This window comes from Furipterus horrens, unplaced genomic scaffold (assembly GCF_987537825.1).
Source record: "Furipterus horrens unplaced genomic scaffold, mFurHor1.1.pri manual_scaffold_7, whole genome shotgun sequence".
Classification (NCBI taxonomy): Eukaryota; Metazoa; Chordata; class Mammalia; order Chiroptera; family Furipteridae; genus Furipterus; species Furipterus horrens.
Window position 1 is genome coordinate 2,614,376 of NW_028327177.1, and position 23,627 is coordinate 2,638,002.

The 23,627-nt window shown below is 61.6% G+C and overlaps 1 protein-coding gene across 1 annotated transcript in view; it reads left to right on the forward strand.

Annotated features, from left to right (window-relative positions):
• COL22A1 (collagen type XXII alpha 1 chain) overlaps positions 1 to 23,627 on the forward strand; it is a 154,735-nt gene that overhangs the window by 79,718 nt on the left and 51,390 nt on the right. Inside the window, exons 28-38 of the mRNA XM_090283112.1 lie at positions 2,726 to 2,770; positions 4,177 to 4,239; positions 4,683 to 4,736; positions 6,897 to 6,938; positions 12,767 to 12,820; positions 13,064 to 13,117; positions 13,921 to 13,974; positions 15,520 to 15,573; positions 16,670 to 16,723; positions 19,163 to 19,267; positions 20,017 to 20,061. Coding sequence (XP_090139238.1) covers positions 2,726 to 2,770; positions 4,177 to 4,239; positions 4,683 to 4,736; positions 6,897 to 6,938; positions 12,767 to 12,820; positions 13,064 to 13,117; positions 13,921 to 13,974; positions 15,520 to 15,573; positions 16,670 to 16,723; positions 19,163 to 19,267; positions 20,017 to 20,061 — 624 coding nt within the window. The remainder of the gene's footprint in view (positions 1 to 2,725; positions 2,771 to 4,176; positions 4,240 to 4,682; positions 4,737 to 6,896; positions 6,939 to 12,766; positions 12,821 to 13,063; positions 13,118 to 13,920; positions 13,975 to 15,519; positions 15,574 to 16,669; positions 16,724 to 19,162; positions 19,268 to 20,016; positions 20,062 to 23,627) is intronic.

Consider the following 23,627-nt stretch of genomic DNA (forward strand, 5'->3'; position numbering starts at 1 on the left):
TACAGCTGTGTCTCTCGGGAGCCTGCCATTCATTCATGCCTCCATCCCTCCATCCCTCCATCCACCCAGGAGGTTGTGGGGTAGCGGGGCACACCCTTCCCCTCCCCCCGCAGTGCTCCCCACTCTCCTGGGCTGTGAACTAGGGAAGGGCAGTGACCGGGTCATGCCCTCGCTGGGTCCTCAGGAAGGTTCCCCGAATGGAGGGTGGATGACACTCCGCCCAGCGAGAGCACGGGGGGGGGGGGAGCTTAGTGTCACCCGGGGGATGGCCCTGCCCCTCGGGAGGCGGGACCCGGATCCCTGTGCTGACGGGGGGCTCACCCATGGCCACCACTTCTGCGTGAAGACCGGGGGAATCGAGCAGAAAAGCACAGGCCAGGTTGCGCCTCACACCTGCCCGGGTGGCCCCAGGTGGGAAGAGCACCCCTGAGACACCCTGTTTCCTGGCTCAGACGCTGAGAGCTCAGCCCTCAGGCCCCCGCTGGTGCACGAGGCGTCCTCCAGGTGCCACAGACAGGCTCCGCAGCCCTTCGGTTTTAACCATCACCGTGTGTGTTTTTAAAAAATATTTGCTAGGATCCCCGAGTCATTGAAATGTGACAGTCGGTGATATCCTGTGTCCTGTGCGTGTGTACCCGGGCGGCCGTGCGGGGCTGAGGGTCGCGGTCTGAGGAGCACCCGGCCCCCATCGGTGTCTGATTGGCTGGTTGATTGGTGGAAATGCTGTCATTTCTAGGAGGGCTTCTGTTCTCTCCACTCCTGACCCCATTGGCTGTGCGGAGCCCGCCGTCCCTCACAGCGGCGTTCTCTGCAGGTTGTGAGTCAGGAAGCCCCCGGGCTGGCCCCGCATTCACGTCAGCCCTGCAGTCCGGGATCTTCAGGAGCCCTGTGTCCCCATTGAGGCCCCGAGTGTGGGAAGGCCACTGTTTCTGAGAGGCGCTGGGAGGGGCCAGCGGTGCCCTCGGGGACTTCTGTCCTCTTCCCGTCCAGGTGCCTTTATCTCCAGCTCATGGCTGGGGGGTTCACACAGAGCAGTCTGTGCGTCTGCGCACGGGCCCCTTCTGTGCGATCTCTAGTGCTCCACGTTTAAAACATTTCTCTAGAAAATTTAAAACTATGCCATCTGCAGTTCCAATGCTTTTGCAACATATGCTAGCCTCCGAGGGGCCCTGGCCTGGGGCCTTGTTGCTTTGTTTTGACAAAACGCCCCCTGAAGACGCAAGGCTCCCAGGAAAGCGGTGGCCCCATTGCAAAGGCAGGTTCAGGCGCGCCCAGCGGGGCGGGTTTACGGGACGCGCGGCTCCCTGGCCTCTCTGGCGCAGGTCGGGAGTTCTAGGCCCTCCAGGCTGCATCCTGGGTGCCTTTGCCATGGGGCTCACAGCACAGGACCGGGAGGCACCGCCGTGGTCCCCGAAATGCTCTCTAACCCCACTCGGCCCCTCCGTGCCATCCCCAGCATGTGTGACAAAGGTGTGACCCCCCCAAGCAGGTTTATAGGGACAGTTTGCGTGGCAAGTATGGACCCAATTCTGGTCGGAGCAGCTCTTCCTACCTGCGCTGGGGAACGCTGGGGGTGGACGGGGGCATTGGAGCGCGTCTGGAGTGTGTCGGTCGGTGCTGACTCCCGAGCTGCAGGGTGAACGGAGATGGTGCTTCCGGTTCCTGTCGTCTCGTCTTTTCCTTCTTTCTGTTTCTGGCCTTCCTCTCGGGTGCGTGGTGGAGGGGCTGGCCCTCCCTGCCGGCTCAGGCGGGCACCGCTGCAGGGCAAGCCCATGTGTGCAGGCCCGCCCGCTCCGCATGCCCATCCTTCACCCACCCCCTCCCTCACTCACTCGTCTGTGCAGTCACACACCAGGAGGCCGCATTTCCCTCTGCAAGCCTCCCCCAAAGCTTTTACCTGATGGCATCATGGATGTTAGACAGAAATGGTCGTTGGAGAAGTTAGTGACTCTCAAGACGCGTGGTTGGTTAGAAACTACAGCACCCCCCTGCCCCACACACACCTCTTTGCATCAGTCACTTCTGGGGACCCGGTAAGCCCAGCAGCCGGATGCCCTGGGATCAGACAAGAGCCCTCTGGTCCTGTGTCCCCCACTTTGACCTGAACACAGGATGCTAGTCAGGAACCTGCTGGCTGAGGGCAGAACTCCAGTGTGTACCTGCTCGGGGGCTTGCTTCCCCATCAGCCTGGATGTTTAACAGACTGTCACCCAACTCTGGCCTTTGTGGTCACCTACCGTGGGGGAGGGGACACTAAGCCCTTACCTGCCTGCCCCCTGGGGCTGCCTTGCAAGACCGCCAGGGCCGGTGGTTGCTTAGGTGTGCCCACCAGCAGCTCCTCCACCACTGCGCCCAGCGCGGATGCTGGTTTCCCTGAAGTGTGCTGAGGCTCAGCGTTGGCGTGGATGTAAGTGATTGGTTTCCACCCGTCATTGTGTGAATTGTCAGCATTGAGGCTCAGAATGAGTGGGTTCAATCTGTTCGGACTCTGAGGGGAATTTCCAGATGTTTCCTTCGGGGGGGGGGGAGCAAAAAGCAATATGAGGGCGTGTGGAAGCCCCTCCTGAAATGCAAAACCCTCGGTTTCCTTGGCCTGAGACTGTGCAAGGCATCTGGGAGTGAAGGCCGTGGCTGGAGGGGCTGTGGGTGTGGGGCCGGCTGGGGGCAGCGGTCGGCTCTGTGCGCGGGCCTGGAGAATAGTGGGTGTCTGCTGCTCCCCCTCCAGGGCGAAGTCGGAGAGCAGGGCCTGGCCGGCCGACCAGGAGAGAAGGTCTGTGTTCACTCTGTCATTCATCCATCCATCCTTCCCTCCCTCCATCCTTCCCTCCTTCCCTCCCTCCATCCTTCCCTCCCTCCCTCCATCCTTCCCTCCATCCCTCCCTCCATCCTTCCCTCCCTCCATCCATCCTTCCCTCCCTCCATCCATCCTTCCCTCCCTCCATCCATCCTTCCCTCCCTCCATCCATCCTTCCCTCCCTCCATCCATCCTTCCCTCCCTCCATCCATCCTTCCCTCCCTCCCTCCATCCTTCCTTCCCTCCCTCCATCCTTCCCTCCTTCCCTCCATCCATCCTTCCTTCCCTCCCTCCATCCTTCCCTCCATCCCTCCCTCCATCCTTCCCTCCCTCCATCCATCCTTCCCTCCCTCCGTCCATCCTTCCCTCCCTCCATCCATCCTTCCCTCCATCCGTCCTTCCCTCCCTCCATCCATCCTTCCCTCCATCCGTCCTTCCCTCCCTCCATCCATCCTTCCCTCCATCCGTCCGTCCTTCCCTCCCTCCATCCATCCTTCCCTCCATCCGTCCTTCCCTCCCTCCATCCATCCTTCCCTCCATCCGTCCTTCCCTCCCTCCATCCATCCTTCCCTCCATCCGTCCGTCCTTCCCTCCCTCCATCCATCCTTCCCTCCATCTATCCTTCCTTCCCTCCCTCCATCCTTCCTTCCCTCCATCCGTCCTTCCCTCCCTCCATCCATCCTTCCCTCCATCCGTCCTTCCCTCCCTCCATCCATCCTTCCCTCCATCCGTCCGTCCTTCCCTCCCTCCATCCATCCTTCCCTCCATCTATCCTTCCTTCCCTCCCTCCATCCTTCCTTCCCTCCCTCCCTCCATCCATCCTTCCCTCCCTCCATCCATCCTTTCCTCCATCCATCATCCCTCCCTCCCTCCCTCCGTCTGTCATTCAAGGCGCCCATTCATTCACATACACGGGGCTGGGGTCGGGGGTCTTCCGGACTCACCACGTTCACTTCACGCACTAGTTTCCTCACCTGGGGATGACCCCGCCTGCCCTGTGCACCGACCAGTACTGGCCCTAGGGTCACACCCATGAACCGAGAGAGGCCGCACAGGTGCAGTGAGTGGTGACAACAGGCGAGGGTGGGAGAGGGAGCGGGACTCCTCACTGAGACATGGCGACTGTCGGGATAGACGGCAAGGAGGTGACATTGTGTCCCAGTTCTAAAGGACGAGGAGGTAGACACCCAGAGAGGCCGCACGGGGTTCCTGGAGGGGGGACAGCCGATGAGAAAGCACTTGGACACCCTAGTGAACAAGTTCTCTAGAGAACCCCCTTTTCCCATGCACTGCTGTTCACCCCACCAGCCAGAGACCGGTGGGGGCCGGCGCACAGTTGGGCCCCACTGGGAGCCTGAGGACAGGGTGTGTCGTTTCCACAGGGCGAAGCGGGGCTCCCGGGTGCCCCAGGATTCCCGGGCCTGCGGGGGGAGAAAGGACAGCAGGTAAGGTCGGCGGTGTCTGTCCCCCGGGCTGTGCCCTCGCCCGTGGAGAGCAGCGCCTTTGGGAGTCTTGGTCCGTTGCGGGGTGGGAGGTGACTGTGGCCAGCACCAGGGGTTTTCCCCAGCGTTTATGGGAAAGGAAAGGATCAGGCCGCTCTGCTCCGTGAGCTGGAACAGAGGACAGTGGCCGAGAGATTGTTCCGGAAAAGGTGCAGCATCTTTAGACGAAAGCGATGGGAACGGGGTGGGGACGTGGTCTGTAAGGTGCCCACTGGAGAGTTAGGTGCTTCACATTTATTGACTGGGCGCCCCGAGCCTGGTGTCACCTGCAACTCGATGAGGGACAAGGGGAAAAAGGGCCCATCCAAGGTCCCGCGGTCTTGCCCGGGCCAGGCACCCTCGCGTGCCGCTGAGTGCAATGTTCTCTCCCTTTACCTTTGCCGCAGGGCGAGAAAGGTGAACTGGGCCTCCCGGGACAGAAAGGTGACCGAGGTGAAAAGGTAGGAGCTGCCGTCATCCTGCCGTCAGTGACGTTCGTGGCCATTCCTGCCCTCTTGCGCTGGGGGTTCCCTGCAGTAGTGGGGAGGGCCCGTTCTTGGAGTCCAAGTGGTGGCCTGGGTTCTGCTCCTGGTTCTGCCCGCCGTGGGGTCCTGAGGGTCCTCTCTGACTGCTCTGGGCCATGGTTGTCCGGCCAGGATGGTGACACACTCCCAGAAGGCCCTGCATTTGCCCCTCCTGCATAATGCTTACTCATCCAGGTCCCCTCTGTCTCCCAAGGGTGCCTCCCCTCCCCTTCCAACTTCCTACTTTCCTGTGCCCTCATCTTTCTCAGCTCCAGGGGGGCCCTCCCATCCCTCCTTGCTCTCAGGCTGCGGGACCTGTAGCCATAAATAGAGAATCTGGAACGGAAAGGGTTTGCGTGGAAGCCACCCAGGCCTGCTGCTCTAGTGGACTTCTCAGAAATGCAGTTTTTAGTTGAGAAACTCATTTCCAGAATGCAAAGAGCTGAGCGACCATAAAGCCGTCCTTATTGCTGTGGCAGCATTGCCGAGGTCAGAGCGAAAGCACATTTGAGCTTCCAAAGTATCTGGCCTGCTTTTCTTTTCCTCCAGAGAAATATGTAATAATAGACCATTCTGGTTAAAATACCCAAAATAAGACGTTAAAGCAACTTTGCCCCCCTTGGGACTGCAACTGACCCACCCCTGACTCTGCTTCCTGTCCACGTCATGCCCCCCGCCCCGCCTAGGGCAGCAGGGAACCCAGGCACCTGGGAAGTGATCCTGCTCCCCAAAAGCTCCTGCAGGAGCTGGGGCGGAACCCAGGCCGGTCACATTAACTCCTGCAGGTCCTCCTGCAGCGAGGCCTTCTTCTCCAAATCCGAGAGCCACCGGGGTCTCCCCCACACCCCGCTGGTCCTCCCCTCACCCCACTGTGCTGACCAGAGGAGGCTCTTTCCCAGAAGGCGGCTTTCGGAGCTCCTGGGCCGGAGACACGCCTCCCCTCCCATCCCCCTCCCGTTGGTGCCCGTCCCCCGTTGGCACTGAAATGCAGGGCAGCTGGCTCAGAGGAGGCCGGCTCTGCACACGGGGGCCGCGGCGCGAGGAGGGGAGTTGGGTGAACTCAGATCCCGCTAACGGCACCGAGGAAGTGTTTCTTTCTTTCTTTCTTTCTTTCTTTCTTTCTTTCTGTCTCTCTCTCTCTCTCTCTCTCTCTCTTTCTTTCTTTCTCTCTTGCGGCTTCTGGAAGCTTACGCAGGGCAGTGCCCCATGGGAGTCAAGGGCTTGGGGTCTGGGACGGGGACCAGGCTCAGCCGGTGGCCGGCTCTGCCTCTCTGGGCAGGTGAACGGGTGCTGTGGCCTCGGCGTCCTCACCTGTGAAATGGCGGCTGAAGTGTCTGCGCCACGGGCGCTTGTAGAGAGGGCAGACGAGTTAGGGCGTGGAGTGTGAGCCAGAACCAGGAGCGCAGTGCGGTGTGGCACCAGCCAGAGCGACAGAGGACACGGCAGTGACCGCTTTTTGCTGTTGTCACGCGGCTCACGGGACGGCCGTGTCCCCACGAAGCCCTCTCTGTCCGTTCGTTTGTTCGTTAATGACCACGTGCAAAGGTCTGCAGCAGGCGGACACCTGGGCGGGGACGCACAGGTGAAGTGACAGGTCTGGGGACCGTGTTGGTGCCATGGCCCAGGGGCCTCCTTTGCTCGGGGCAAATGTGATGTTTTGCAAAGAGGGAAGTGAGCCCGAGGAGGCAAAGGGGTGCCCACAGGGGTAGGGTTCGGGTCCCGCTCTGGAGGGTCAGGCCTGGAGTGTTTACAGGGAGGCCATTATTGTCCCCCGAGGCCCCTGAGAACAGCCTGCCCCCTTCCGGGAGGGTGGGCAGGACCCCGTGGGGCCTCTCAGGGGGCTGGGGCCTGGTGCCGCCGGGCACGGTGCCAGGGAGTGGCCGCGTGCCGGGTGCGGGTGCAGGTGATGCCAGCGATCAGTGGCTGATCGTAGCAGCGCGGATGCTTCCCAAAGCGTAAGGTTTCTACCTGCCTGGGTATTTTATAACTGGGTATCTGTCTGTCGACCTGTCCATCCAGGTAGCTGCAGAGTGGGCGACTCTGTTGTCCACGGACGGGTGGGCAAGGTTGCTGCTCACACGTTTGCGTTTCTTCCAGGGCGAAGCTGGTCCGGTGGGGGCCCCTGGATTGCCCAGGACGGTAAGTTCCTCTGCCTCCCGTCCTGTCTCCTCGCAACTCCCAGGCTGCAGGGCACTTGCCCCCCACGACACACGCCCCCTTAGTCGTCAACATGTGTTTAACAGAGTTTGTCAACAGTTAGACCTGTTCCTAGATTTTATAATCCAGAATAATGTTGCATGCAAGCCTCTCTGAGAGCCACGCTGTGCGGATTGATTTATTGCCCCCTGCCCCCCGCCCCAAGACTGTTACTCTGTGTGAGAACATTGGCCCGTCCCTGAGGAAACGCACCTACCTGTTACCTTGGGTAAACTGAGGTCCAGAGACAGGAAGCCACTGGCAGTCGGTCCAGGCTGAGACTGCCATGTGGACGTACAACCGTGAACCCCGATTCCCACTCCTCCTACATCACCTGTAGGCACGAGGGCAGGCGTGTGAGTTGGTGTTGAGCTGTGAGGAAGAACGTGGGCTTCTGAGTCCAAGAAAAAGGGGGTCTGAATCTCAGCTCTCATTCGCCAGCACTGTGGCCTTAGATACGTTACTTATTCCAAAAGGACTCAGTTTTCCCATCTGTTAAAAAATATGTAGTATACCCGACTATCTTACACACTGGCAGTGAAAATGAACTGAAGTCGTGCGAGGGCATAGTACCGTCTCTCGTGCATGAATACGTCCTATGAATAAACCGCTGCACGCGTGTGAGAACGTATGCTGGATTGTTTTCATCTCAGTATTTCTCCCAGCCTTGGTGTCCCGTACTGTGACCAGCTGACTGTGGCTATAGGTGCCAGTCCTGGCTGGGGAGCAGGGATGGGCCAGGGGCTCGCCAGGGCAGGCGCCGTCTCCCCGGGGCGGCCCGGGGGACACAGAACCTCCCTCTGTGGCTTTATGAGTATTAGGTCATCACTGCCCAGCTCAGCCACCACCCCGACACACGCCTGTCTCAGCGAGCCTCAGCCAGCCCACGAGGACGTCAGAGGCAGAGACGGAGTCAGAGCCGGCCACCTCAATTTGGTTGGCGACTAATAACATCTGAGACTGCCGAGCACCAGGGCAATGAGGGGGTGCGGCTTGGCCGTGCGTGTTTGAGAAGCTACTCAGCATCGACCTGCGGAAGGGTGTCCGCCTGTAGGCTAGCCAGTCCGCGTCTCGGCATCTGCGCACGCTGGCCTGGTGCGCACTTACAAAGCATGACCGGGCTGCTCTGAGCTGCGGCTGCTCCTAACGAGGAGCGATAGGCAGGCCCCGTGGCTGGAGCTTGGCATTAGGGAAACCGCAGACTGTGCATGTCATGGGATCCTGGTTTATAAAACTAAACACACACATGCGTACGTGCTGTGTCTACAGCCTTGGAAAGACACCGGTACTCCAGAAAATTTAAGTGGAAAAGCCCACTTGTAAATCGTGTGTGGGGGCCGGTGAGGAACATAAATAGACCTGAGGTCAGTTCCTGCGGCACGAACATCATTAAGGAGCTCCCTCCCTGTTCTCCACTTTTATTATCCACAAAGCGGGGCGCAGGCAGGCCCTCTGCCTCTGGGGGCTGTCGGGAAGAACACGTGAGTCAACACAGGCCGGCAGCCATCAATAATCTGGCGTGTGCTCTTCCGGCCTGTGCAACGCTCACGCAAGGTCATATATTTCTGTACATTCAGAAGTGTGTGAAATATACGGAAAATGGCCCACGCATCTGTTAACCTAAAAGCAGGGCCTTTTCCCAGAAAACAGGCCGGGGTGGGGGCTGGAGGGCAGGGGTGGGAAGCTTTCCTCCCCTCGCGTTAGGAGGCCTCGTGTTTCTGGGTGAGAGTCTGTGATGTTTTTGGCCGTGCGCTTTGGCTATTTGGTTGGCTGGTTTTCTGAGCCCCCGAGCCAGGCACGGGTGACGCTGGGACCCGACGGGTTTCACAGCTCGTCAGAGAGGACCTCTAGTCTCACGGGGGGTCAGAGAAGCACATAGCACAGATTTCAGTGACTGTTGTCAAGGAAAAGAACAGGATGCCTTAGAGAGCGTGACGAGGGACCTGCGGAGGGGCAGGGGGATCCCTGCAGATGTGACATCGAGAGGACCCCTAAAGGCTGGGCTGCAGGGGTTAGGTAGAGGGGCAGAGCGTGTCTGGGGGAGGACGTGGCCCGTGGGGCACGCAGCGCAGCCTGGACGGGCTGAGGCTGGGCAGAGGGGCGCTGCAGGGAGCTTCTTCCGCCCCGAGAAAGAGTTTGCGTTGCCTGGGCTGTCCGTGCCCAGAGGCGGGGCCACTCACCCTGGAGTCCTTGTCACCCGCGTCATGGCGAGAGATGCTGAGAGTGAAGGGACACAGTGCAGGGGACCCCGCGTACCAGGCGCAGCTCTAATGACACGCAGAGATTTCGGCCCCCCCACACCCCGAGGGGAGACTGCCTCCCCCCGACGTGACCGATGAGCATGTAGAAGCTGACAGTCATCGGGGGCACACAGTTGTTAGGTGGGGGGACAGGGCTTGAGCTCAGGGCCCATGACTCCGGAGCTCCCCCTCTAACCACTGTACTTCCCTGCCTGAGTCAACACTCAGGGTCCTTAGAGAAATGGCCTCATTGTCCAAACGCTCATTAAAGGACCTGCTGGGACCACATTTCTCCTGGTGACTCCCGCGGAGGTGGACTTTTAAACTGGATTCACACCTTCCTCATTCCTGTGGTTTCCTCTCAGATACCCCTGTCACCCCGTACCTGAGGATGACAGTAAGGAGAGCGGTCCCCTGGGGCCACCCAGTACCCCTGGCTGTGACACCCCCGGGTGCTCTGGGCCCTGACTTTGCCCACCACGCAAGTCACTGCCGCTGGCAGCTGGTGCGGGCAGGCCTCGTAAGGAACGGGCTCCCACGTCAGGGCGCGGGGCAGGTCCCCCTGGGGTCAGTGGGATGCTTCTTCCCGTACAGAGTCGCTGGTGGTTTGGGGGGAACAGAATTACATGAGGTGGTAGAAAATTAATGAGTGGAGTGTGGCACTGGCCGTGGGTGTTGGTGGGACGGGGACCCTGGTCTCAGCGCGGCTGTTCAGAGCCAGTGCAGAGCCAGCCGGCTTCCGGGGTGGCTGATGGAGGGGGAGCACCTGGCTCCCTGTGAAGACGGACACCCCAGGCAGGAAGGGAAGCGAACGCCGCTGCGGCCTCTGTACCCCGGGCCCTCTTCCCGCGGGGCGCACCCGGGAAAATAAGTGATCTCAGATCTCTCCGCGCTCCTGCGGCGGGGAGGCCAGGAGCGCGCCCTGCGTCCTTTGCGCTCGTGGGTGGACACGGTCCCCTGTCCGGGGACTTGCCTGGCTGCTCCAGGGCGCGCCCCGCTGAGCGCCGTGAATGGAGAACCACGCCCCATGTCTGCTGCGTCCGTGTTTTTGATATGAAGAAAGTGCACCTTAAAAAACTGAGAAGAATCCCGTCCATGGCGAGAAAGAAGCGAGCAGGCCAAGGTGCAGCCAAGGGCAGAAATCCCCGCGGAAGGAAACGGAGACGCGGAGCTCATTCCGAGGGGACGGGGTGAGGAGGCGGCCCAACAGGACACCGGGTCAGCGGTGGTGCCTGTGGGAAGGGCCAGCTCTGGGGGCTCCGGCCATGCCCCCCTCTCTCTCAGAAGAGAAAGTCGCAAGGACCCAGCACGAGAGTCTCTAACAAGGCCGGCGCAGGGTGGGTGTGGCTCAGACCACCGCGAGGACAGGCCCACTTCACAGACGGTGACCCTGTGGCTGAGAAGCTCAGCAGCGTGCAGGGGACCTGCCGTGGAGATGGAAACGCAGACAGTTGTCAGCCCGGAGGCCCTGACCGTCCCCACCCGCTGCTGAGGTGCGGGGGTAACCCCGGGGCATCTGCTTGCTCACACTGCCCTCCGTGGGCTCCCTCTTCGAGGGCCACCTGCCCCTTCACGCTGCCTCCCACCCTGCCGCGCTCCGGCTCGCCCCCTCGGACCCATTCAGAGCCCCTCAAGTTCGATACAAGCCTACAGGTCCAGCCCTCCTTAAAGGAATCGCTCCAGAGAAGGTGGTTTCCAAGGCATTTCTGTGGGAAGGCACAGGACCTGCCTGGGCTCCCCTGTGAATCTGGGGGTGACACCCCCCTGCAGGGTCTGAGTTTTGCAGGAACCTGGAAGCCACTCTCAGGTGCAAAGCAAGGGGAATGAATTGATGGGGGAAAAGGATTCACTGGATTAGTGCATGGGTCCCTCTGGGACCAGCCGCATCACCATGGCAACTGTGCTTGTATTGATGGTTTGGGGAGTGCTCTGTTGATGTCTCCCTGATCCTCTCAGGTGTGCGCCTTGGGGACAAAGAGGGAGGAGGCTGGGAAGAAGTGCCTGACTGCAAAGTGGGGAGGCTCCAAGGGATGGCTGGGGGCTGCGCCCGGGGAGACCTTCCGGCAGCCTGGTGGGGGCCGCCGGATGGTGCGCAGCTGGAGATCTCTTAGAGACGAAGGAACCCATCCCGTAGCTGGAGGAAGCAGGGACACGCAGCCCCGGACTTGGGGACATGGCAGTTGAGGATCCAGAGGGGCTTTGTCCCCTGCCGGCCAGCTGGTGGCTCAGCTGCAGCCACCTGGGGGGCTCTGGGCAGCCTGACCCGACCCCTTCCACCTGCCGCGGGTCTGCCAGGACTCCAGCCAGCGTTGAGTCGCAGGCATGATGCTGAGCCCGAGAGGGAGTCAGACTTGGCGGGCACCCCCAGGGGGCCGTGGAGGGGAGAGAAGCCAGGCCCACTCAGGCCGTCAGCAGCCACCAGGCCACGTGCCCTGTGCCCCTGGCACTGAAGGCCCTGACTCTAGGCCCAGGACGGACACGGCTGAACGTCTTGCCTGTGAGTCCCCAGCGTCCCTCCTCTGGCCTGGCCTCCCACGGGTCCTGAGCCTGTCTCCCTGCCACCTGCAGTCCCTGGCAGACTTTTCCCAGTTCATCACCTGAAATGATCCTGTAAACACTTGCCTTTCTGGGTTGTTTTGTGAGTGACCTGAGAACCAAAGGGTTGCACAGATCCCCGCTTGGGAGAGTGTCCAGGAGGAAAGCATGCGGGAAATCCAGGTGCCGTCATCCCCGGCGAACGGACCCCCATGTGTTCTCCTGCGCTGGTTGGAAGCGGAGTTGCTCGGAGAAGGAACGAGCTCAGATCTGTGGGAAGGCTGCTCTGTCCAGCGCCACGAAGCTCTCTGTGGGAAGCGGTGCTCTTGGGGACCCGGCTCACACTCTGCGTGCTCCACCCACGCAGGCGCCGCTCCACAGAAGATGCGCAGACACAGGGAAGCGGCCCGGGGCCCTTCCGACGGCCCTGGGGGTCAGCGAGTAGCTCGGGGAGGATGCTGCTGGGATCTCTGGGGCGGGGTCCCCCCATCTGCCTGAGCGAGGAGAGAGGAGGCAGCGCGCGGACCGCACCGGGCCCCGCCGGCCTGTGCTGCCTCTCCACCCGCTGAAGCTTGACCAGACATCCCGGGCTCCGGCCCTCAGGTGTCAGAATCTGTCTTCCAGACGCTTCCCTGGTCCCCTCTGTGTTATTTGCATCGTTTTTCATTGGCGACCTGCTTGCCAGGCTCTGGGCTGGAGGGGCAGGAATGAGCCGCACGAATACGTGTCAATGCGCTGCTGTAGCCGGGGCCACGGAGCAGAGCGACATGCTCTGTGCGTCCGTGGCAGGAGGGCTGGGCCCTGCGTGGGCTCCGTTATCCTGAGCAGTGATTCTTGGCCTTAGATCTGGGGGAGGAGGGAGAATTGGCCTGAGTCCGAGGGGAGCAGGAGGGAACCGCCTGCCGTGGGCCGTGCGTCGGGGGCCCCCAGCGGGCTGGAGGGCCGTGGCCGGGCCTGCGGGTGGGCAGGATGTACCTGGTGCTTCTCCACCCGCAGGGAGAGCGAGGACTGAAAGGAGAGAAGGGCGACCGCGGGGTGCCTGGCGAGCCGGTGAGTCCCCGCCCTGAGGCAGGACGCCCGAGGGCCGCGCTGCTGCGGGTCTGAACAGCACAGCCCAGCCCCCGGAGCCCAGCTGAACCGAATGGGGTCCCTTCCTCCTCCGTCAGCACCCCAGGGACGCCCCCCTACCTGTGGATCTTAACGTCTCCCCGCCCGCCGCGCATGCCCGTGCCCCGCCCCATCTGCACGGGCCGCGGTGGTGACTTTGCTCACGGAGGGCTCCTTTCATTGCAGGGACCGCAGGGCCGTCCTGGCGAGCTGGGGCCTCCGGGACTCACGGGGCTGCCGGTAAGAGGAGCCTCGCCCCGCCCTCCGGCCCCAGACAGAAATGCCCCCACGCGCTTCCGTCCCTCTGCCCTCGGGCCCTGCCGGCCTGCTGTTTCGGGAGCCCCCACCAGAGAGCGCTACTGGGACCTGGAGCCCCTCACCCAGGGGTGGAGAGGCCCACCCAGAGTACCCCAAAACACAGGCCCCCCTGGGGTGGGCCCTGGCCCCGGCCCCCTGATGTCTTTGCCCTGTCACTGATGCACCGGCCACACTGCCATCCTCCCCTGCCCCCAGGCCCTCGGGTCAGTGTGTGCATCGGGCCTCAGCTCGTTCCTGGCTCCCTGAGGCTCTGCAGGGGCAGAACCGCTCCTCCCTCCCAGCCGGACGGGTGACACCCGGTGCAGATTAGCGTCTTTATTCTGTCGTGGTTCCTGGCCTTGGTGTCTCGGCTGCCTGTCTCTGGGGCAGGTGTTCAGGTTTTCTGGAGAGCTCTGGTGGGAGCGGCCTGCCTGAGCTCAGACCCCAGGGCCAGCCGGGCCATCGGTCCCTCTGAGCCTTTTACATAAAGACAGGGTGTCATGTTGATGCCTGTGTCTGGGGTGGAGAGGATGGAATGAAGTGTGTGTGCCCGGGCTGGCTGGGAGAAGTGGCCCCCTGCACCTGCCGGCTCCCCACACCTGCAGGCCCCCCACACCCGTGGGCCTGCTCCTGGGGTTTTCTGTTTGGATCGCCTGACTCTGATGAGGTGGGTGTCCCCAGAAGTCCCTGTAAGGGACGAGGACAGTGTTGCCTCTGATGTTATGCCTCCTTTCGTTTCCGTGCAGGGTCCCAAGGGACAAGAAGGCGTGCACGGGGTCCCCGGGGCAGCTGGAAACCCTGTGAGTCCTGCCCTGCCTGCCTCCTCGGGGCGGGGTGGGGGTCACACAGAAGGGACCTCGGCTCGTAGCTCCGGGTAACTGGGGACAAGGACCGGAGGCAGTTCAGGCCACATGTGAGGTGAGGGGTGGGCCAGGCCTGGGGGCATTTGCACAGCGAAGCCCGGGAGAGATGTGCTGGGCGGCTGCCACCCCGGCCCCTGGGCTTTGTCTACGTGCCCAGCCTCCTCTGACCACCGGTGTCACCCACGCACACACAGACGCCCCCACAGACGGCTGTGCCTCGGAAACGTGCTCACATGCACATCCCACACACATTCTATGATGCACACGTGTGTATAAAGTCCTGACATGCAGACGCAGCCATGAGCCCACACACACACGCCTCTCACACTCCTGCTGCTGCTCCCGCCTCACCTCCTCAGGGCCAGAGTCTCGGGGGGCTTGCACCAGCCCCCCGGAGCCAACTAGAGTTCTGTTTCCTGGTGCTGAGCTTGGTCTCCCTCGTGGCAAAGGCGTCTCCCGCCGGTCTCCCAGGCGCCGTGGAGGTAGAGAGGGTGGCAGGCAGGTGCCCGGTCGCTCCTGGAGACCACGGCCCAGTGTCCCGCTGGGAAGTGCTGCGAGGCCAGGCCGTCCATGCCCATGGCCGAGTGGGAGCGGGGTCCGCCAAGGGCAGTGACCAGTGTGGGCAGCACAGGTAAGGGGCAGGGCTCAGGCCCTCCCGGTGGGAGAGACAGCCCTGGGCCACGTGCAGCCTGGGAGACGCGAGCAGCCTCCAGTGCTCAGAGCTTCCACGGTGCTCACGCGCCTGGAACGTCCTCCCATCTCCTTCCCTGGGATCTCTGCCCTGCCTTCAGTGTCAAGTTCAAGTCACTTCCTTCAGGAAGCACTCTCTGATTCACCAGTCACAGACAACACATGCACACAGGTGTACATGCATACACAGGTGCACACACAGATGCACATGCACACATAGATGCATGTGCATACATACACATGCACACACAGATGCACACACAGACACAGACACACATGCACACAGGCACAATGCCCACACAGGTGCGTACACAGGCACACAGGCACACAGAAGCACATGCGTACACAGGTGCACACAGATGCACACACACACATAGATGCACATGCACATAGACACATGCTCACACAGATGCACATTATACACACCGGCGCACAGGTCCACACAGGCACACTCACAGGTGCATGCGCAAACACAGATGCATGTGCTGGCAGGCACACATGCACACACAGGTACACCTGCACACATACATGCACACCTCGGTGTCCTAAGGAACCTTCTGGGGTCCCCCTGCCCTCCCGTCTCCCAGCTCTGTGCAGGCCCCCACTCCCCGAGGTGTGGCTAGGTGGCATGCAGCACGCTCAGGAGGCGGGTCCTGTCAGCCGGGGGTCAGTTTCAGGTTAGACAGTCCCAGCAAGCCCCGGGGCCTTGAGTGTGAGGCAGGCGTGGGGAGAGACTGCGGATAACACCGCCACCAGCCCATCGGGCCTGTCTAAGCTTCTGCTTCCGAACAGGGCTCTCCCGGACCTGCCGGTGCCCCCGGTCCCAGCGGCCCCCCAGGAGGTGTGGTGAGTAGGCGGGGGCGGGGCTGGAGAGCTCCTGGAGGCCTCGGCCTTTCCGTCCTCCATGTGGAGCGAGCGGGTGGTCTGGTTCCCCTTTCCCGGGTGACGCCCGCTGGGGCTCTGCTCTCCGTGTGGGCCCCGGGCTGTCCGCCTACGCACTGGCTTTAAGCTGCACCGCAGACGTCAGTTTCGACTTCTGTGCAATAGGACACTTGGTGGCACCTTCCTGAGGGCGACAGCGAGCTGTGCTCCTAAAGTAGATGGAGGTCGGTCCCGCTGGGCCTCAGCCTTTGGATAATTAATCGTAGCTGTTCATCGGACAGATCCTGGGCACCTGTCCGTGCGCATGTGCTGGCTCCCGAAGCCCTCACCCTGGGAGGTGGCTGCTCTCCCTGCCGCACCCCTCCACGGGAGGAGACTGAGGCACGGGCCGTTAGTGTTTGTTGTAGGTGACAATGGGGCTTTGCCTGGACTGTGTCATGTGCCCCCCGCCCCACTGCCACTTTGGTGGAGCCACTGACTTCCGGGAGCGAGCCCTCCTTTGCCTGAGGGTTTTCTCTGGTTTTCAGAGACCACATTGTCCAGCCACGTGACATGTGGCCGCTAGCTCCAGCAGGAACAGCCCTGACCGACGGGTGATCAAGCCCGCCCCTCGCCTGCTGGAGCCCCGCCAAGGGTGTCCCACGCGGGCTCCTGCTGCCCTCCCGTCCGTCCCCTCCCTGCTTCCCTGGGTCACCCCCGGAACACACGCCCTTGGCCTTGTCTCAGCGCCAGCCTCTGGGCAACTGTTCCCTCAGCTGGAGCAGGTCTCGCCCAGCCTGTGTTCTCCGCCATCCTCATCCTCCCCGAGTCCCCTCGGAGCCCGGCCCTGCCCTGCCCTCTGAGAGCCACAGCCAGAGCGTCAGGCAGTCCTGTCTGCTGTGCCCGGGGTGTGCGCAGTCCGGGGTGGGCAGCAGTGGTGGCGGGCGTGAGGGCCAGCTCCGGGCCTCTGGGGAGGTTACGTCAGGGATGGGGGGGTGGGGACAGCCGCAGTCATTGACTGAAGAGGAATGTGCTCGCCCGTCTCTGGCAGCCACCGTGCCAATAACCTTTCTCTGTTCAGGGCCCCCCGGGGACCAGAGGCCCCCCTGGGAGAGATGGGGAGCGTGGCGAGAAGGTAAGACACGGTGCGGTCTCTGAGCCTGCAGCCTCGGGCCTCTGTCTCTGGGAAACACGGGGGGAGCTGCTCAGGCCTGGCTAGGAACCCAGGACCCAGGGCCTCTCCGAGGACGAGACACGAGGAGGCCCTGCAGCTGTCGGTCGTCACCCTCACATCAGACCGGGGATGCCCACGGGTCCCCGTTTGACGGACGTGGAGACGGAGGCTCTGAGTCGCTGGTTTCCCCCACATCCCCAGGGTGTCCGCGGGTCTGCCCGACGCTGAGTTCCTCTCCCTTTCAGCTCCCTGCACCCACGCGGCCACGCACACCTTTGTGAGCAAAGCCCTGGGAGGGAGCCCGACTCACTAGGGAGCAGAGAGACAGTGTCCCCAGAACACCACACCCAGGGCCAGAAGGACAGAGTCCGCAGCTTTCTGAAGTCCCATTTCCTGCGTTTCCCCAACCTGGCCTTTTAGGAGGTACCTCTGACGTCTGCTCTCCTGGCAGCTCGGAGGACAGGCCAGGGTTCCGCCACAAGTCTCACCAGCAGAGCACAGGCCCCTCCCCCACGGCACGGGTGACCCTCAGCGTCAGTAGTGCCAGCGTGGAGAAACCTCGATCCCAGGCACACTCTGTGCATTTGAAGTCCCCCCTCTGTCCCATGGGGCAGTGACACGCGGACCCCAGGTTGCGAAGATTAGCTGAGGAATGGGTGTGTCCTAGGGCTCCGCGGAGCAGGGGAAGCGGGCGATGCAGGTTTGCTGTCCTCATCCCCCTGGGGGACCGGGCTGCACGCGCATGGACAGGTGTCCCTGGGGCCCCCCAACGTCTGATGGATCATCCACAGCACCCCCCCCCCCATGGGTGTCCGAGCTTCTTAATGCTCTTTCCTTCTCCACTTCTCCTGGAGCCTCTGACAGGTGTGACCACCTTATCTTTTCTGTTTTAACAAGAATAGCTGTAAATGTCTGCATTCTGCGAGAAGGCTCTGCTCTAAAACACTTACCTCGGAGAAGCAAACGGTTAATTGCGCAGGTCACGGTCAGCCAGCCTGTGGGAGGTGTCTTGGGACTTGGCAGCGGTGGTTGATCTAAGCTCGGTAATGACCCTTACGTGAGGCAGGTGCTTTTCTTTGTTTTTTGGCAAAAACAATTCCACCTTAGGCTGCAGTAGTGAGGGTGGAGCCCCTGGGTGAAGTGAGGGGAAGCATTCTGACCACCTGCTCGGCCTCGATTATACCTCCTGCGTTTGAAGGTGTGAGCCCCATTCTGGGCGTATCGTAAGTCGGCACTGACACCAGAGAAGGGCGACCAACATGTTGGAGGTCTTTTGACAACTAGTTGAGCGAAGAAGAGGAAATCAGTGCGCAGTTAGCACATTCCACCTCTAGAGGGAGCCAAACGCCGGCCCTTGGCTGAGCGCAAGCCCCGGCTGAGCGCAAGCCCCGGCTGAGCGCAAGCCCCGGCTGAGCGCCAAGGCCAGGCTGTGCAGAGGGGCCAGCTCCCCGCCACCAGGGCAGGTCTCTCTCCGTGAGTCCCAGGCGGGTCTGGGGCTCGGGGCAGCGGGCCCGCCCTAGGCTTGGGGTCAGCACCCCCGTCGCTTGCTCCCTCCCACCTCACCCTCTCCGTCGGGGGCTGTTGGAGACAGTCAGGTCATGCCTCAGGCCCAAGGGGCCCTGCCTGGGAAAAGCAGTCCCGTCGGCTCCTGCAGCCCCACCAGCGTCCACAGCCAGAGCTGCCACGCAGGCTCGTGGCGTTGCGGTCGGGAAGGGCGAACATTTGCCTGGAGCGCGCGCAAAGCCCAGCTCCCTCATCAGAGCCCGGACAGCCTGGCGGGGGCGGGGGGGGGGCGGGGGGGCGGGGTGAGCGCTCTGCTCCAGCAGGAGTCCAAGCAGCAACGGAGGACTGCCTGTAAGAGGCGCACCTGCTGGCGCCCTGCCCCAAAGGAAGGCAGGACTAGCAAAGCACGGTGTCCTTTTCATTCCTGGCCGCATGGTATGTGGGTTTGGTGAGGCAGCTCCGACAGAGGACCATGAACGGGCCGCCTTCGGGGACACAAACGCACTGTGCCTGGAAGTCCTACCTCAGGGCGTCCCCTGAGGGCCCGCAGGCCAGGCTCGCTTCCCAGCCTCTCCCCTCGGCTCATTGTCCCTGCACGGTCACAGAAGCTTTCTCTCTACGTGTCTGCGTCCAGCTGTCCCCTTCTTATGAGGACACCGGTTCATACTGGGTTAGGGCCACCTCCTCCACTATGACCTCAACCTAACTTAGTGAAGAGACCCTATTTCTAAATTGGGGTGTTGGGGTCAGGACTTCAGCACTTGAATCTGGGGGAGCACAGTACAATCTATTACACACCACCGGGGAGCCCATCAGCCCCCCTCGGGCTGCTGCGCCGTTGAAAAGCTGTCCCTCTGCATGTCCTTGACCCTGACGGCTGTCCACGTTCCTTTCCAGGGAGCGGCTGGGGAAGAAGGGAGCCCAGGGCCAGCCGGCCCCCGAGGGGATCGTGGCGCTCCGGGACCCCCGGGGCCTCCCGGATCAGGGAAGGATGGAGAGCCGGTAAGTCAGGTGTCGGGGTCTGCGCCCAGGCCAGCCGGATTAGATGGAGAAAAGGAGACGGGGAAAGAATGAGGCACTGGCCGAACTTGGCAGGAAGTGATTCCTAGCGGTGGGATTGGGCTGGTTGGGAAAGGGCGTATGTGTGTGTGGGGGGGGTGGGGACAGTGGTCTCCTGTGCATGGCAGGCCAGCGTGGCAGGGTGTCTGTCCTACGTCAGTCTCGGGGCCACGTGCTGGGGACACAGAGCGGGACCCGAGTCTGACGTGGAGACACTCCTGCAGAGTCACGCAGACCTGCCCACAGCGTGGGCCCATTGTGGTGCACACGCAGAGAAGGGGCTTCTTGGTCCCTGGGCACCGTGGCCTCCGTGGGAGCCTTGGGGCTCCCTGAGTCTCGGCAGCAGGGTAAACGCAGAAGAGGCGAGGCTTCGGACTCAGGGGAGCCCCGCTGTGAGACCAGGCCGGGCCCAACTTGCGGGAGCCTGTGGAATGAGGATCCCCAGTGGGAAGGCAAAGCCCGAGGCCAGGGGTTGGCTTGAGGCCGCACAGAAGCGGCAGGTGGCAGAGTCGGAGGTTCCACCTGAGGGCTTGGGGCTCAAAGACAGATTGTATCCTTTGCACAGCAAGGCCATGGGGGACTCCTGGGCCCCGGCCCTCACCGCTGCTGCACGGGGCCCACATGGCTGGCATGTGGCGGGGTGGGGCACCCACGCACGGTCCCCTAACCATCCTCGTGTCTCTCACTTCCAGGGGCTCCGCGGACCACCCGGATTACCTGGGCCTCTTGGAACCAAGGTGAGTTGTCGTCTGGGCACTGTGGGTGCCTGGGCTGCACTTTGAGGGAGTCTTTGTATTGGGTTGGCCCAAAAGTTCATTCGGTTTTAGAGTAAAAATAAGACACAGTTCATTGTCGCCAAAAACTTTATTGGACAACGTACTCACCATTTTGTTCCACTGCCTGCTGCCGTCTTTCAGGTCACCTCATAATTCCATCTTCCCAAAACGTTTTATCTGTTTGAGCAAAGGACAGTCCCAGCTGCCTTTTGCAGCCTCCAGGGAATTTTTTCCATGAAGAGCGTTTCATTGTGAGCACCAGTGGTCACCTGACGCCCTCCCATGTGCCTCCGGGTGTCCCATCCCCCCGTGGGAAAGGCTCTGTGACTCTGAACTGTGGTCCTGAAGTGGTTGCCACGCAGGTGGAGCTTTATAAATATTTGGTGATTGGATGAAGTCGCAAAGGCTTTGAGTGAACAGCGCTTGAGCCAAGTAGTCTTGCATCACTAGCTGAGTTGTGGTAGAAGATGACCCCCAGATCTCAGATGCTTAACTCGTAAGAGGGTGGAGTCAGCACTGGGGGGTGCAGGGGCAGCCTGGGGCGGGGGGCGCCGAGAGCCTCGGCCAGGCGTCCCCTTGACCAGCCGTTGGCCTGACCGGCCGGCTTGTCTCCAGGGTCCCCAGGGCGGGTCGCGCTGTTTCTTCAGCCTGATGTTCCCTCCTGTGTGGGAGGGTGGGAGCAGAGGCCCCGCTCCATTTGTGCCTCAGAATGTCACTGGGACACAAAGGTTTCCCTGGCCGATTGGCATCGGGAAGGGGCACCAGAATTTAGGGCCTTCAGCTGGAGAACAAGAGGTGAAGGGGAAGCAGGAGGACGGAAGCGGAGGGGCTGGACCGAGGGACAGGAGAGAGGGCCTGCCGCCTGCTGCCTGGGTGCCCACGGAAGCAGAAGCGCCTGGGGATGAGGGGAGGGTCTACAGCAGGGCTTCCAGGCCATCCTAGTTACTTCCCGCAGCAGGAAGACTTGCCCATGCCTCCCTTCTCTGCAGCTCTTACTTCCGGAAAATGCACAGGCTCTGCCTTCACGGAGCCCTGGGTTAGGACCCAGCTCAGCTCCCTGCAAGAGAGAGGCCCTCAAGGCAGCGGCGCCTTCTTTCTGAGGCCCCGTTCTTTCTCTGTGCAGAGTGGGGGGCCCACGGGCGGCCGTGGAGGGACGGGGGCTTCCGGCACAGCTGCTGCTCCACAAACGCCACTCTCCTCCCACAACCCAGACACTGCCGGGCGGCCCACAGGCTCTGCAGTCAGAACGGAGGCTGAAGCTGGCATCACTGAGCCTTTTTGCTTCTGATGACAGAGCAGGACGGTTGTTTGCTCTCCCTTGGGGCCATGCTGTACCCGTTTCTGTCCGCCAAGCTGCGAGGTGTGGCTGCCTGCGGGGAAGGGGGCCCTCACTAAGGGCCATCAGCACACAGTTGGGCCCAGCCACGCAGAAGAGAGCTGCCACTCAGGGTCCGATCTCAGGCTGGGCCAGGAGGCGTCCGTCTGTCACGTTCCCTCTGCAAGAAGTTGATTCTGGTCAAAGGCAGAATTTAGCGTCAGACACAAGGGGAGTGACGTTGGGGTCACTCATTCTGACACCCTGGAAGTGGCTCTCCAAGGCCACCCCGATGCCGGGCCCGGTGCTGGGCGCTGTGCATGCAGAAGTGTGTAGATGGTAGACTCAGCGTAGGGCCTGGCTCATTTCAGGGACTTGACAGATGTTGGACGGATCCACGGGTAAAGGAATGGATGGGTGCCTTCTGCTTTTCAGGTGCTTCCACTGACGCCAAGGGTCAGACAGACAGAAGGGGAGGATGGTGTGTTAGGATCAGTGAAGATGTGTGCACACATCAGAGGAGGACCGGGAGGAGGGCGGGCAGAGCCATATGGCCTGGGATGGTTGCGCCACGTCTTAGCCGGTGAACAGGGGTTTGGAAGCTGCGGGCGTGGGCGGGAGAATGTGCCTGCGGGGGAGCAGCGTGGGCAGGAGCACGCGGTAAACAGCCCGGAAGAAGACACGTTCGGTGGTCGGTGCGGCTCAGTTTGTAGGAAGGAGTTAGGTTTGCTGGTGGGCGCGGAGCAGCCTCGGGAGAAGAGAGGAGCCGCACTGAAGCCTGAATCACGATGGGAGGGTCTCCGCTGAATCTTCCCAGGGGAGATGGGCGTGCAAAGGGGTGTGGCTGTCTCTGCCATGCGTGTATGTTTAGTTTAGTTTATCTTCCAATTCTATGGATAAGATGCTAGTAATATTCCTGTAATTCCCAGCGTTATATAGTCTCTTATTTTTTAATTGAGTCTATATGAGGCACATGGGAATTTGGGAGAGTGTCGCTGTTTTTTTCTAATAGGTGAGGGTCCTACGGTGCAGACAGGTTATGGGACTCACCCAAGGTCATAGGACCAGCATGACGTTGTCCTAAGTGGACCTGGAGTCCCCTCATGCCGGCTTGAGCCCTCACTGCCCGGTGTCCCCGCAGTGGCCGGACGCCGGCGACGGGACCGCACTGAGCACATTTGTTCTGCGTTCACTGTGCTTTGCTCCTTGTTGCCTCCTCTCTTGGCCTCCGCGTTCCCTGCCTGCCCCGTGCATACAAATCAGATTTTCCAGCACTCCCAAGCATCTTGTCTTTCCCAGAATCGGTCACGCCATATTATTCTAAAGGCACAGCATGTCCCATCTGGGACCTAGAAGAGAGTTTCAAGCGGGGACCTGGCAGAGGCGAGGGATGCTGTCATTCTTGGGGGGCATGCTCCCCGCTCTCCGCCCCCAGCATGGGCCTGGAGGATAAACTGATTATTCATGGGGATTTTTAATGCTTAAAAACGTAAAACTTCACAAAGCGATGTCCTGCCTAGCGACGTCAGGGTCTCCCTGACCACGGCTTGCTGGACACTGTCCCATCTGCCTGACGGGGCTCTTTCCTGTGTCACCCGAGTTGACTCATCCCAGGGACGCGAAGCGGCTTGACCAGGTCTCCTGCTGTTTCAGGGTGAGGCCCGGCAGCGGTCAGCCTACCTGCTGCAGGCACTCCGTCTCTCACAGGACAGGTGGCTCCTGCGTGTTTTGGGTTCCCTTTCTGTTGGAATTTGCACAGGTGGCAAACTCTCTGTGTACGTGACACTCCCTGGCGTGTGACGCAGCTCCCCTAAGCACATGCGTCACTGTGGATGCACCAGGGATGTGTGTCTCCCCATAAGAAAACGCAGTCACTGGAGCCCGTAAGAGCTGTTCTGTGTCAGAACAGCCGGGGTTCGCAGCCATTCGAGCGGCAGTGAGCACACTTGTCTCCAGAGGTTGAGGCTTTGGAAGTTGTGGCTACGAAGGTATGACTGTCTCCGTTTCCTGCTACTGGAAACAGCAAACAGGATTTCTTCCCCTTTCTCTCTTCCCGGCCGAGCCCAGAACGGCAGGTGCACGACAAAGCAGCGCCCAGAGCTGCCGGCGTGCGCGGTGGTTGGGTGCTGGGCCGGGCGCCGGGCCAGGCTCCCCGCAGGTGTCATCTCGTTGACAGAGCAGCCCAGCTGCCGGTGTGGCCGCTCCCTTTGTC